Below are 15234 nucleotides of genomic sequence, written 5' to 3' on the forward strand. Positions count from 1 at the left end.
GAGGCGTCTCACAGTTTGGGAGGGTGAGATATCCCACCGTTTGGGGGTGAGGAGTCCCACAGTTTGGGAGGTGAGGAGACCCACATTTTGGGAGGTGAGGATTCCCACAGTTTGGGAGGTGAGGAGTCCCACAGTTTGGGGAGGTGAGGAGTCCCACAGTTTGGGGAGGGTGAGGAGTCCCACAGTTTGAGGAGGTGAGGAGCCCCACAGTTTGGGGAGGTGAGTAGTCCCACAGTTTTGGGGTGAGGTGTCCCTCAGTTTGGGATGTGAGGAGTCCCATAGTTTGGGGGTGAGCAGTCCCTCAGTTTGGGGAGGTGAGGAGTCCCACAGTTTGGGGAGATGAGGAGACCCACAGTTTGGGGAGGCGAGGCGTCCCACAGTTTCTGAGGTGAGGAGTCCCACAGTTTGGGGAGGTGAGGAGTCCCACAGTTTGGGAGATGAGGAGTACCACAATTTGACAGGTGGGGATTCCCACAGTTTGCGGAGGTGAGGAGTCCCACAGTTTGGGAGGTGAGGAGGACCACTCTTTGGGGAGATGAGGAGTCCCACAGTTAAGGAGCTGAGGAGTCCCACAGTTTGATAGGTGAGGAGTCCCATAGTTGCGGAGTCCCACAGTTTGGGAGGTGAGGGGTCCCACTGTTTGGGACGTGAGGAGTCCCACAGTTTGGGAGGTGAGGAGTCCCACACTTTGGGGGGTGAGGAGTCCCACACTTTGGGGGTGAGGAGTGCCACAATTTGGGGAGGTGAGGTGTCCCACAGTTTGGGGGGTGACGAGTCCCACAGTTTGGGGGTGAGGAGTACCAAAGTTTGGGGAAGTGAGGAGTTCCACAGTTTTGGGGTGAGGAGTTCCACAGTTTGGGAGGTGAGGAGTCCCACAGTTTGGGTTGTGAGGAGTTCTATAATTTGGGTTTGAGCAGTCCCTCAGTTTGGGGAGGTGAGTAGTCCCACAGTTTGGGAAGGTGAGGAGCCCCACAGTTTGGGGAGGTGAGGAGGCCCACAGTTTCTGAGGTGAGGAGTCCCACAATTTGGGATGTGAGGAGTCCCACAGTTTGGGGGTGAGGAGTGCCACAGTTTGTGAGGTGAGGAGTCCCATTGTTTGGGGGTGAGGAGTCTCTCAGTATGGGGTGGGTGAGGAGCCCCACTGTTTGGGGAGGTGAGGAGTCACACAGTTTTGCGATGAGGAGTCCCACAATTTCGGAGGTGAGGAGCCCACAGTTTCTGAGGTGAGGAGTCCCACATTTTGGGAGGTGAGGAGTCCCACAGTTTGACAGGTGGGCTTTCCCACAATTTGGGGAGGTGAGGAGTCCCACAGTTTGGGAGGTGAGGAGTCCCACAGTTTGGGAGGTGAGGAGTCCCATAGTTTGGGGAGGTGAGGAATCCCACAGCTTGGGAGGTGAGGGGTCCCCACAGATTGGGGAGTTTAGGATTCCCACAGTTTGGGAGGTGTGGAGTCCCACAGTTTGGGGTTGAGGATTCCCACAGTTTGGGAGATGAGGATTCCCCCCGTTTGGGGGCGAGGAGTCCCACAGTTTGGGAGGTGAGGAGACCCACAGTTTGGGAGGTGAGGAGTCCCACAGTTTGGGAGGTGAGGAGTCCCACAGTTTGGGAGGTGAGGAGACGCACAGTTTGGGAGGTGAGGAGACCCACAGTTTGGGGAGGGTGAGGAGACCCACAGTTTGGGGAGGGTGAGGAGTCCCACAGTTTGGGAGGGTGAGGAGACCCACAGTTTGGGAGGTGAGGAGACCCACAGTTTGGGAGGTAAGGATTCCCCCCGTTTGGGGGTGGGGAGTCCAACAGTTTGGGAGGTGAGGAGTCCCACAGTTTGGGGAGGTGAGGAGTCCCACAGTTTGGGAGATGAGGAGTCCCACAGTTTGGGAGGTGAGGAGTCCCACAGTTTGGGGGTGAGGAGTCCCACAGTTTGGGAGGTGAGGAGACCCACAGTTTGGGAGGTGAGGATTCCCACAGTTTGGGAGGTGAGGAGTCCCACAGTTTGGAGGTGAGGAGTCCCATAGTTTGGAGAGGTGAGGAGTCCCACAGTTTGGAGAGGTGAGGAGTCCCACAGTTTGGGAGGGGAGGAGTCCCACAGTTTGGAGGTGAGGAGTCCCACAGTTTGGGAGGTGAGGAGTCCCATAGTTTGGAGAGGTGAGGAGTCCCACAGTTTGGAGAGGTGAGGAGTCCCACAGTTTGGGAGGGGAGGAGTCCCACAGTTTGGAGGTGAGGAGTCCCACAGTTTGGGAGGTGAGGAGTCCCATAGTTTGGGGATGAGGAGTACCTCAGTTTGGGTAGGTAAGGCGTCCCACAGTTTGGCAGGGTGAGGAGTCCCACAGTTTGGGGGTGAGGAGTCCCACAGTTTGGGAGGTGAGGAGTCCCAAAGTTAGGGGGTGAGGAGTCCCTCAGTTTGGGGAGGTGAGGAGTCCCACAGTTTGGGGAGGTGAGGTGTCCCACAGTTTTGGAGGTGAGGAGTCCCTGAATTTGGGGAGGTGAGTAGTCCCACAGTTTGGGAGATGAGGAGTCCCTCAGTTTGACAGGTGGAGATTCCCACAGTTTGGGGAGGTGAGGAGTCCCATAGTTTGGGGAGGTGAGGAGGACTACTGTTGAGGAGGTGAGGAGTCCCACAGTTTGGGTGGTGAGGAGTCCCCACAGATTGGAGAGTTTAGGATTCCCACAGTTTGGGAGGTGTGGAGTCCCACAGCTTCGGGGTGTGGAGTCCCACTGTTTGGGGAATGAGGTGTCCCACCGTTTGGGAGTTTGGAGAATGAGGAGTCCCCACAGTTTGGGGAGTTGAGGATTCCTACAGTTTGGGAGGTGTGGATTCCCACATTTTGGGAGTGAGGATTCCCACACTTTGGGAGATGAGGAGTCCCACAATTTGGGAAATGAGGAGTCCCACATTTTGGGAGGAGAGGAGTCCCAGTGTTTCGGGAGGTGAGGAGCCCCACAGTTTGGGAGGGTGAGGAGTCCCACAGCTGGGAGGTGAGGAGTCCCACAGTTTGGGGATGTGAGGGGTCCCTGAGTTTGGGGAAGTGAGGAGTCCCGCTGTTTGGGGAGTGGAAGAGTCCCACAGTTTGGGGGTGAGGAGTCCCACAGTTTTGGGATGAGGAGTCCCACAGTTTTGCGGTGAGGAGTCCCACAGTTTGCGAGGTGAGGAGTCCCACAGTTTGGGGAGTTGAGGAGTCACACAGTTTGGGGAGGTGAGGAGTACCACAGTTTGGGGAGGTGTGGAGTCCCACAATTTGGGGAGGTGAGGAGCCCCACAGTTTGGGAGGTGAGGTGTCCCAGAGTTTCAGGAGGTGAGGAGTCCCACAGTTTGGGAGGTGAGGTGTCCCACAGCTTGGGGAGGTGAGGAGTCCCACAGTTTGGGGAGGTGAGGAGTCCCACAGTTTGGGTGGGTGAGGAATCCCACTGTTTGAGAGGGTGAGGAGTCCCACAGTTTCGCCGGCGACAGCTCCCACAGTTGTGTTCTCCCTTTTGCAGGATAGACATGGAGTTGGAAATGTGGTTCCGATAATTGATGAATCCCAGGACTACACCCTCCTGTACTTGAATGAAAATGAAACCCACACCGAGATGAAATTCCAACGCCCTTTCCGAACTTGTGACCCCCAGGACATGGATATCACGGTACGGTGATGAAGAAGAAGGGCACACACTCTAAATGGGGCAGGGAAACAGAAGGATCTAGGGGTACAGATACACCAATCACTAAAGGGAGTGCCGCAGGCTGACATGGCCATATATTAAAGCAAAAGCAAGCACTGGGGTTCATTTCTCGGGAGATAGAATTGAAAAGCAGGGGAGTTTTGTTAAACTTGTGTAGAAACTTGGTTGGATCGTACTTGTGTGCACGCTTCCGGTGTCTGTGTCAGCTGTGGCTCGGTGGGTGGCACCCTCCCCTCTGAATCAGAAGGTTGTGGGCTCAAGTCCCCCTCCAGAACCTTGAGAACAGGAATTTCGGCTGACACTCTGAAATAAAGAATAGATTTGCCTTTCTAATCTAGGCTTTATTAACTTTAAAAAATCCAGTAGCACATCTTCAACACCAGTCTCCAACCATGACTGGAGAAAACTGAATTTAAGATGGCCACCACAAATCACCTGACATCCACTACCAATGAGTTTACAGCATATATCTCAAGGTAGAAACAAACAATCAATTACAATACTTCTTACTAACACAGAGAACAACCACCCCATTCACCAATCACAATACTTCTTATTAAACATAGGAAATAATCACCACATTCACCCCTCCTTTTAAAACATGCTCCAACCTAAATAACCTTTACAATTTACAATTAATTTATTTACAACTAAAATACAAATATAATATTTCAACAATTTTAAAACATTACTATCAATTTAAAAGTCAATTTTCAATCGGTCGACCGGATATCTTGTTTATGTCAACCTTCTTAACCTTGGTGAAATTCCTTGCCCTCCCACACCCGGAGACACCAAAGTATCTTCTGCAGGAAGGCTATCCATATCCCGATTATCAACGGTTTCCGGATTGGAAATCCCATCAGGAAGTAAACTAGGACGGTCATGAACATCCATCAAAGGCTGACTAATAGAAGTATAATTATCTGCAATAGGATTGGAAATATTCGTAGTATCTGTAACAACATCCACATTATCTGAATCATGACTATTATTAGTATCCTCGGAAGAGGGCTGGCCACCACAAGGAGCCAAGTCTTTAATTGAAACGGTACTTTCTTTCCCACCTTGGAATCGAATATGAGCATATTGGGAATTTGCCTCCAACAGCTCCACCTCCTCCACTAAAGGATCATATTTTGACAATCTAACATGGCGTCGAAGCAGCACAGGTCCCTGCATAGTAAGCCATGAAGGTACCGAATATCCCGTAGTAGATCTCCGTGGGTAATTAAAGAGCCTTTCATGGGGGGTCACATTAGTAGCCGTTGAAAGCAATGATCTAATGGAATGCAGGGCATCAGGCAGTACCATTTCCCACTGTGTATTCTTAAGGTTCCGGGATGTCAAAGCCAACATAACTGCCTTCCAGATCACCCCATTGTATCGTTCGCACTGTCCATTACCCTGGGGGTTATACGGGGTAGTTCTACTAGTAGAAATTCCCCGACTCTGAAGGTATTCCTTCAACTGGGAAGACATAAAAGAACTTCCCTGATCTGAATGGATATACGCAGGCATCCCAAAGATGACAAAAAGTTGAGTCAGACATTTGATAACTGTAGCAGCTGATACATCTGCGCAAGGAAAAGCAAAAGGAAACCTTGAAAACTCATCCACAACAGTAAATATGTATCGATTTTGAGTCATTGAAGGAAGAGGCCCCTTAAAATCAACGCTCAGACGTTCAAAAGGAGAAGTAGCCTTTATAAGATGAGCTCGTTGAGGCTTAAAGAAATTCGGTTTACACCGAGCACAGATAGAACATGATGAAGTCATCCGCTTGACGTCTTCAACTGAAAAGGGCAAATTCTTACTGCGTACGAAGTGTATCATCCTCGTAACCCCAGGATGACATAAGGCATTGTGAAGATTAATAAGCGTATCTCCGTGAATCACAGAACAATAAGCCCTCGACAGTGCATCAGCAGCAACATTATCCTTCCCCAGATGATAAACTATATCAAAATGGTAACATGCCAACTCAATCCTCCACCTCATTATTTTATCATTTTTGATCTTTCCAAAATGTTTAATATCAAACATAAAGGACACAGATTTTTGATCGGTTACCAACGTGAAATGTCGCCCCAATAAATAATGTCTCCATTTACGCAGTGCTTCTACTATTGCATATGCTTCTTTTTCTATTGAAGAATGTCTTTTTTCACTATTGTTCAAAGTACGTGAGAAAAAGGCCACAGGTCTCCCATTTTGGTTCAGAGTAGCCCCAATTGCAAAATCAGAAGCATCCGTCTCAATCACAAAGGGAACCTGCTCATCAATAGAATGCACAACTGCTCCTAGGATATCCTTTTTAAATTTATCAAAACATGTCCTGGCCTCCCATGATAGAGGATATGTCGTAACCCATATAAGGGGCCGGATCTTCTGTGAAAAGTTTGCAATCCAATTAGAATAGTAAGAAAACAGTCCAACAACTCGTTGCAAAGCCTTAGAATTAGTAGGATAAGGTAAATCGATCAATGGTCGCAGACGTTCTGGATCTGGTTTAATCTTATTTCCTGAGATAATATACCCCAGTAGATTTACCTCAGTAGTCGAAAAGATACACTTCTCTTTATTAAAAGTTAAACCAACTTTTTCCGCAGCTTGAAGGAATCTTTCTAAATTAGAATCATGCTCCACCCTTGATTTACCACACACCGTGATATTATGAAAAGGTGTCAGAGAGAGAGTTATCACTAAAAACATCCATTGCCCATTGAAAACAAGCAACACCATTAGTAACACCAAATTGTATTCGGCAAAACTGATACAGCTTTCCACCAGCCTCAAAGGCTGTATATGGTTGATCCCTCTTAACAATAGGAATCTGATGATAAGCACTCTTTAAATCAATAGTGCTAAAAAACTTATACTGAGATACTTTGTTGATAAGCTCATCAATCTTAGGCAAAGGGTACGCATCTAATTGAGTATACCTATTAATAGTTTGAGAGTAGTCTATCACCATTCGTTTCTTATGCCTCTCGTTAGTGGTGACAACTACCTGAGCCCGCCAAGGCGAACAACTAGGTTCAATGATTCCTTCCAATAAAAGACGTTGGACTTCAGAATTAATAAATTCTCTATCCTGACTGCTATACCTTCTTGACTTGGTAGCAATTGGTTTACAATCCGGCATCAAATTGGAAAAAAGTGATAATGGAGAAATAGATAAAGAAGTTAATCCACAAATGGATAAGGGTGGCTTAGTCCCTCCAAACGAAAGACTGAGAGACTGGTGTAATTTAAGCACATCATGACCAATCAAAATATCCGCACAAAGATTAGGCAAAACAGATAGGCGTATATCAGTATACATATTACCTAGAAGAATCAATTTCACAAGACAACAACCAGCTACTTGTGAAGTAAGGGTCGTCTGAGCCATACACACCTGATAAGTAACAGGCAAGATTTTCAAAAACTTTTCCTTCGCAAACTGAAGACTTATAAAACTCTCGGTACTGCCCGTATCTATGAGAGCCTTCACTTCTAACCCATTAACTTGGGCCATAACTATAGCTTTGTTTAGGCCATGAGCAAATGCAGCAGAAATTGATGCAATAAACGCCCTCTCTACAGGTTGAATAGTCGCAGAAGAGGAGGTAATTGAACCTAATGATTTACAAACACGTGCATAATGACCTCTCTTGCTGCATTTACTACACACAGCCTCCCAGGCAGGACACTTCAAACGAGGATGCCGGACGTTCCCACAAAAATAACACTTCTGAATCCTAGAGGCAACAGCCACCGAAGTAGAAACCATTTCAGAATCTAGTAAACCACTCCCATTAAGTCCACCTAATTCCTTTTCGTCCGGAACTGCCGAAACCACAGTCGCAGGCCGATTAGAAAGAGCATAAGAATCCGAACTTCTCTGAGCCATATCCAATGTAGAAGCTTGCTCAAAAGCACTCTTGAGATCCAAAGTCTTATTTTCTAACAACCGCTGCCGAATTGATCTAGACAGTAGTCCATTAATAAAAGCATCCTGTACCGATTCTTCCTTATATTTTTCGGCCGTCACGGCTTTATAATTACAGTTAGCACTAAGGTGCCGAAGTGCTTGTAAATAAGTATCCAAAGATTCTCCCACCTGCTGCCTACAGGCAGATAGAAGGTAACGTGCAAATACCTCATTCTTTGGTTTAACAAAAATCTTCTCCAATGTAGAAATAGCCAATTCATAAGTTTTACAGTCCAAAATATACTTATACACATCCGGAACAATGTAGTTGATCAGCATATTCAGCTTATTCAGAGACTCTTGTTCCAACACACCCAAAAAGTTTGTAAATGTACAATACCAATGTTTCCATTTATCATCCACTCCTGCAGAATTAGGGTCAGCATTGAATCGTTCCGGTTGAAGATATCGCTCCATTCTGATAAAAAGTTAATAAATTGAAATAAAGAATAGATTTGCCTTTCTAATCTAGGCTTTACTAACTTTAAAAAATCCAGTAGCACATCTTCAACACCAGTCTCCAACCATGACTGGGGAAAACTGAATTTAAGATGGCCACCACAAATCACCTGACATCCACTACCAATGAGTTTACAGCATATATCTCAAGGTAGAAACAAACAACCAAATACAATACTTCTTACTAACACAGAGAACAACCACCCCATTCATCAATCACAATATTTCTTATTAAACATAGGAAATAATCACCACACACTCCCAGTGCCGTGCTGAGGGAGTGCTGCATTGTCGGAGGTGCCGTCTTCCTGATGAGACGTTGAACCGAGGCCCCGTCTGCTCTCTCAGGTGGACGTAAAAGATCCCTTGGCACTATTTCGAAGAAGAGCAGGGGACAAATCCCCTGTGTCCTGGCCAAAATTTATCCCTCAACCAACATAACAAATAAACAGAGGATCTGGTCAGTGTCACATTGCCGTTTGTGGGAGCTTGCTGTGCGCAAATTGGCTGCCATGTTTCCTACATTACAACAGTGACTGTACTCCAAAAAGTAATTCATTGGCTGTAAAGCGCTTTGGCACGCCCTGCGGTCGTGAAAGGAGCTCTGGAAATGCAAGACCTTTCTCCACATACCTTGGTTAGACCACACTTGGAGCACTGTGCACAGTTCTGGTCTCCATATACCTTGGATCGATCACACATGGAGCACTGTGCACAGTTCTGGTCTCCATATACCTTGGATAGATCACACTTGGAGCACTGTGCACAGTTCTGGTCTCTATATACCTTGGTTAGACCACACTTGGAGCACTGTGCACAGTTCTGGTCTCTATATGCATTGGTTAGACCACACTTGGAGCACTATGCACAGTTCTGGTCTCTATATGCATTGGTTAGACCACACTTGGAGCACTGTACGCAGTTCTGGTCTCCATATACATTGGTTAGACCACACCTGGAGCACTGTGCACAGTTCTGTTTTTTTTATACCTTTGTTAGACCACACTTGGAGCACTGTGCACAGTTCTGGTCGCTGTATACCTTGGTTAGACCACACTTGGTGCACTGTGCACAGGTCTGGTCTCCATATACCTTGGTTAGACCACACTTGGAATACTGTGCACAGTTCTGGTCTCCATATACCTTGGTTAGGCCACACTTGGAGCATTGTGCACAGTTCTGGTCTCCATATACCTTGGTTAGACCACACTTGGAGCACTGTGCGCAGTTCTGGTCTCTGTATACATTGGTTAGACCACACTTGGAGCACTGTGCGCAGTTCTGGTCTCCATATACCTTGGTTGGACCACACTTGGAGCACTGTGCACAGTTCTGGTCTCCATATTCCTTGGTTAGACCACACTTGGAGCACTGTGCGCAGTTCTGGTCTCTGTATACATTGGTTAGACCACACTTGGAGCACTGTGCACAGTTCTGGTCTCTGTATGCCTTGGTTAGACCACACTTGGAGCACTGTGCACAGTTCTGGTCTCCACATACCTTGGTTAGACCACACTTGGAGCACTGTGCACAGTTCAGGTCTCCATATACATTGGTTAGACCACACTTGGGGCACTGTGCACAGTTCAGGTCTCCATATACTTTGGTTAGACCACACTTGGAGCACTGTGCACAGTTCTGGTCTCTATATACTTTGGTTAGACCACACTTGGAGTACTGTGCGCAGTTCTGGTCTCCATATACCTTGGTTAGACCACACTTGGAGCACTGTGCACAGGCCTGGTCTCCATATACCTTGGTTAGACCACACTTGGAGCACTGTGCACAGTTCTGGTCTCCATATACCTTGGTTAGACCACACTTGGAGCACTGTGCGCAGTTCTGGTCTCTATATACATTGGTTAGACCACACTAGGAGCACTGTGCACAGTTCAGGTCTCCATATACCTTGGGTAGACCACACTTGGAGCACTGTGCACTGTTCTGGTCTCCATATACCTTGGTTAGACCACACTTGGAGCACTGTGCACAGTTCAGGTCTCCATATACTTTGGGTAGACCACACTTGGAGCATTGTGCACCATTCTGGTCTCCATATACCTTGATTAGACCACACTTGGAGCACTGTGCACAGTTCAGGTCTCCATATACCTTGGTTAGACCACACTTGGAGCATTGTGCACCATTCTGGTCTCTATATACCTTGGTTCGACCACACTTGGAGCACTGTGCACAGTTCTGGTCTCCATATACCTTGGTTAGACCACACTTGGAATACTGTGCACAGTTCTGGTCTCCATATACCTTGGTTAGGCCACACTTGGAGCATTGTGCACAGTTCTGGTCTCCATATACCTTGGTTAGGCCACACTTGGAGCACTGTGCACAGTTCTGGTCTCCATATACCTTGGTTAGACCACACTTGGAGCATTGTGCACAATTCTGGTCTCTATATACCTTGGTTAGACCACACTTGGAGCACTGTGCACAGTTCTGGTCTCTGTATACCTTGATTAGACCACACTTGGGGCACTGTGCACTGTTCTGGTCTCCATATACCTTGGTTAGACCACACTTGGAGCACTGTGCACAGTTCTGTTTGCCATATTATTAAAGGATATACAGGCACTGGAGAATGGGCAAAATGAGATTTGCAAGGATGATACCAGATCTGAGAGGTTGTAACTATCAGGAAAGACTGAACAAGCTGGGGCTGTTTTCTCTCGAAAAGAGAAGGCATGAGATGACCTGATAGAGGTCTTTAAAATTATGTTTGATAGGTTAGACGTCGAGAAGATGTTTCTACTTGTGGGGGAGACCAACACTCAGGGACATAAACAAAAGACAGTCACTTATCAATCCAACAGGGAATTCAGGAGAAACTTCTTTACCCAGAGAATGGTGAGAATGTGGAACTCGCTACGAGAGGGGGTGGTTGAGGCGAATAACACAGATGCATTTAAGGGGAGGCTGGATAAGCACACGAGGGAGAAAGGAATAGAAGGGTATGGGGAGAGATGAAGTAGGTGGGAGGAGGCTCGTGTGGAGTATAAACACCGGCACGGACCAGTTGGGCTGAATGGCCTGTTTCTGTGCTGTACAATTCCATGACTTACTAATTAGGCCCAGAAATTCGGGTCGGAGGCTTCCCGCGGGTGCAAGCCCCCGACCTGCACTTACCGAGCACGCCGGCCGTTGAGCTGCGGGCCCGCGTGGAATTCCGATCCTGGGCCTCCTCCAACTGCCGGCGCGCAGTGCTTGCGTATCCCAGGGGCGCAGTTAGTGCGATGCGGCCCCTGGGATGTCCAAAGATGTGCAGGTTAGGTTGATTGGCTATGATAAATTGACCCTTAGTGTTAGGGGGATTAAATACGTGGGGTTACGGGGATCGGGTGGGATATGTGTCGGTGCAGGCTCGATGGGCCGAAATGGCCTCTATCTGCACTGTGGGGTTTCTGTGATTCTGTGATCACATGGGCCATGGAGAGCCAATCGGAGCAGGGAATGCTTCATTCATAAGTCTGACAGGAAGACCTGTCAAAACTTAGAAATACTACGGGCCCCAAAACATCACTAAATCTTCAAATACACTTTTAAAAAAATCACATTTTTAAAATAAACTATAAATTACATGAAATAACTATTCTAAACAATAATTTACATTTTTGAAAAAAATAATTTTATTTTCTAACAGGGCTGAAAATAAACTTACCTTTCTGTAAAGCATTTAAAAATAATAAACCTGTGGAAAAAATGTTTTAATTTTAATTAATTCACCACTTACCTTGTAAAAAGCAGGCCTCACGCCTGCTTTTTATATGTCTAACTTCTGGAGGCTTACCCTCCCGGGAAAACCTGCAAAAAAAACCTAAGTTCGATGCGCAGGCGCAGCCTCTCCCACGCACGCGTTCGACCTCTGAACCCCTTCGTTCAGGGGAACGGAAGTACTGGTTTCCCGCGCATGCGCAGTGCATGCACGAAACCGGCACTTCCATTGGGCTTATGGGTGAGTACCCCGTGTGTACTCACCCATGGAGACCCGAATTTCTGGGCCATTAATATCTCTCTGCTCTGCCCTCTGCCAGTGTTTCTTTTCTGATGCAGTAGGTTAACTTCCTGCCCCCCGCCCCACACCCCAAAGGCAAGGACCGTCGCTGGCATCCTTCCCTGCTGTACCTGACCTGAGGGGCTCCCCTTCATTAAGTCTGTGTCAAGAGGCTATTCCACCACAGGGTGCATCGCTGCCAAGCCGATCAAGGAATCCTGGTTGAGATTCCACCTCCTCAACTCCCCAGGGCCACTGAGGCTAATTATTGTGTCCCAATTCCTCCCCAATCCTGGGCCTTTCCTGCTCTGTGTGTGTGTGGGGCTCAGTACCACACCGGGTGTGAGATCAGACTAACTCAGCACAGGCCGGGGTCAGAGCCTGGGCCTTTCCTGCTCTGTGTGTGTGTGTGGGGCTCAGTACCACACCGGGTGTGAGATCAGGCTAACTCAGCACAGGCCGGGACAGAGCCTGGGCCTTTCCTGCTCTGTGTGTGTGTGTGTGTGGGGCTCAGTACCACACCGGGTGTGAGATCAGACTAACTCAGCACAGGCCGGGGTCAGAGCCTGGGCCTTTCCTGCTCTGTGTGTGTGTGTGGGGCTCAGTCCCACACCGGGTGTGAGATCAGACTAACTCAGCACAGGCCGGGACAGAGCCTGGGCCTTTCCTGCTCTGTGTGTGCATGGGGCTCTGTCCCACACCCGGTGTGAGATCAGGCTAACTCAGCACAGGCCAGGGATGGAGCCTGGGCCTTTCCTGCTCTCACGCACCACGCTGGACGTTGCTGTTGATTTTTAAGAACAACAATCATAGAATCACAGAAAGTTACAGCACGGAAGGAGGCCATTTCGGCCCATCGTGTCCGGGCCGACCAACAAAGAGCTATCCAGCCTAATCCCACTTCCCAGCTCTTGGTCCGTAGCCCTGCAGGTTAGAGCATCCCCAGTGCACATCCAAGTACTTTTTAAATGTGGTTAGGGTTCCTGCCTCTACCACCCTTTCAGGCAGTGAGTTCCAGACCCCCACAACCCTCTGGGTGGAGAAATTTCCCCTCAAATCCCCTCTAAACCTTCCACCAATTACTTTAAATCTGTGCCCCCTGGTTTTTGACCCTTCTGCTAAGGTAAATAGGTCCTTTCTATCCACTTTATCCATGGCCTTCATCATTTTATACACCTCAATAAGGTCTCCCCTCAGCCTCCTCTGTTCCAAGGAAAACAGACCCAGCCTATCCAGTCTTTCCTCATAGCTAAGATTCTCTACTCCCAGCAACATCCTTGTAAATCTCCTCTGTACCCTCTCTAGTGCAATCACATATTCCCTGTAATGTGGTGACCAGAACTGCACGCAGTACTCTAGCTGAGGCCTAACTAGTGTTTTATACAGTTGAAGCATAACCCCCCTGCTCTTGTATTCTATGCCACGGCTAATAAAGGCAAACATTCCGTATGCCTTCTTAACCACCTTATCTACCTGGCCTGCTACCTTCAGGGATCTGTGGACATGCACTCCAAGGTCCCTTTGTTCCTCTACACTACTCAGTGTCCTAACATATAATGTGTATTCCCTTTCCTTGTTAGCCCTCCAAAAACGCATTACCTCACACTTCTCCGGATTGAATTCCATTTGCCACTGTTCTGCCCACCTGACCAATTTATTAGTATCTTCCTGCAGTCTGCAGCTTCCTTCTTCAGTATCAACCACACAACTGATTTTAGTATCATCTGCAAACTTCTTAATCATACCCCCTATAATCAAGTCTAGATCATTGATATATACCACAAAAAGCAAGGGACCTGGTACTGAGCCCTGCGGAACCCCACTGGAAACAGCCTTCCAGTCACACAAACACCCATCAACCATTACCCTCTGCTTCCTGCCTCCGAGCCAGTTTTGAATCCAACTTGACACTTTGCCCTGGATCCCATGGGCTTTTAACTTCGTGACCAGTCTGTCATGTGGAACCTTATCAAAAGCCTTGCTAAAGTCCATATACACTACATCAAACGCGCTACCCTCATCGACCCTCCTTGTTACCTCCTCAAAAAATTCAATCAAGTTTGTCAGACACGACCTTCCCTCAACAAATCTGTGCTGACTATCCTTGATTAATCCGTATCTTTCAAAACGAAGATTTACCCTGTCCTTCAGAATTCTTTCCAGTAATTTTCCCACCACCGAGGTTCGGCTGACTGGCCTGTAATTACTCGGTCTATCCTTTTCTCCCTTTTTAAACAAGGGCACCACATTAGCAGTCCTCCAGTCCTCTGGCACCACACCTGAAGCCAGAGAGGATTGGAAAATGATGGTCAGGGCCTCTGCTATTTCCTCTTTTGCTTCGCTTAACAGCCTGGGATACATTTCATCTGGGCCTGGGGATTTATCCACTTTTAAAGCTGCTGAACCCCTTAATACTTCCTCTCTCACTATGTTTATTTCATCTAATATTTCACACTCCTCTGTAATGTTATCTTAATAACGTAATTACGAGTCTCACAAGCTGTTGTAGAGGAGGGCCATTTATTCAGTCCTGACTCTGTGTCTCCAGTACAGTATCTGAAGCATGGCCAAGATGGCGTCGGATCCCGCCCCCAGATATGACATCAGCCGTCAACCAGCTGTCAATCAAACCCCGCTGTCTTTATGACAGCTACGGTTATCCGTACATCTTCCCCCTTCAATGAAGACATAACACAGTAACAACATAACATAACATAACACATAGAACACTTGTTAACATCATATAGAACCAGTCAGTGTAACTACACCATTGAACTAATTGCAGGTAGGTATAAACCTTACCCACACCCAGGAGTCCATTAACTGTTTATAGTCTTATCAATCCCTGTCTACAGGTGCGCTGTGACCTGCGTGGCTGAACGGGTGTTTGTTGAACCACCCCAGTTGTATCCCTTAAGTTCATGTCTGTACCACACAGGTCCCTTGTCACATTATCACTATTGTGTCCTTCGTCACTTTGTGGCATTTCCCTCATCTCGTCTCTTTGTGGCATTTCCCGCATCTCGTCATCCTCTCTGTCCTCTTGAGGCTGAAAGGTCTCTGTGGTTTTCAGTAGGTGCCTCCTGTTTCTACGAAACACATTGCCATTCTCTGTCATGACACTGTATGA

The 15234-nt window shown here is 47.6% G+C and overlaps 1 protein-coding gene across 3 annotated transcripts in view; it reads left to right on the forward strand.

The window, feature by feature from the left end:
• Positions 1 to 15234, forward strand: part of moxd1l (monooxygenase, DBH-like 1, like) — a 295828-nt gene that overhangs the window by 54187 nt on the left and 226407 nt on the right. For all 3 annotated transcript variants that reach the window (XM_085976728.1, XM_085976729.1, XM_085976730.1), the window contains exon 2: positions 3475 to 3621. In XM_085976728.1, coding sequence (XP_085832854.1) covers positions 3475 to 3621 — 147 coding nt within the window. The remainder of the gene's footprint in view (positions 1 to 3474; positions 3622 to 15234) is intronic.

This window comes from Somniosus microcephalus, unplaced genomic scaffold (assembly GCF_052327205.1).
Source record: "Somniosus microcephalus isolate GS21.2 unplaced genomic scaffold, FLI_Smic_1.0 unresolved_chr3, whole genome shotgun sequence".
In the NCBI taxonomy this organism is placed as follows: Eukaryota; Metazoa; Chordata; class Chondrichthyes; order Squaliformes; family Somniosidae; genus Somniosus; species Somniosus microcephalus.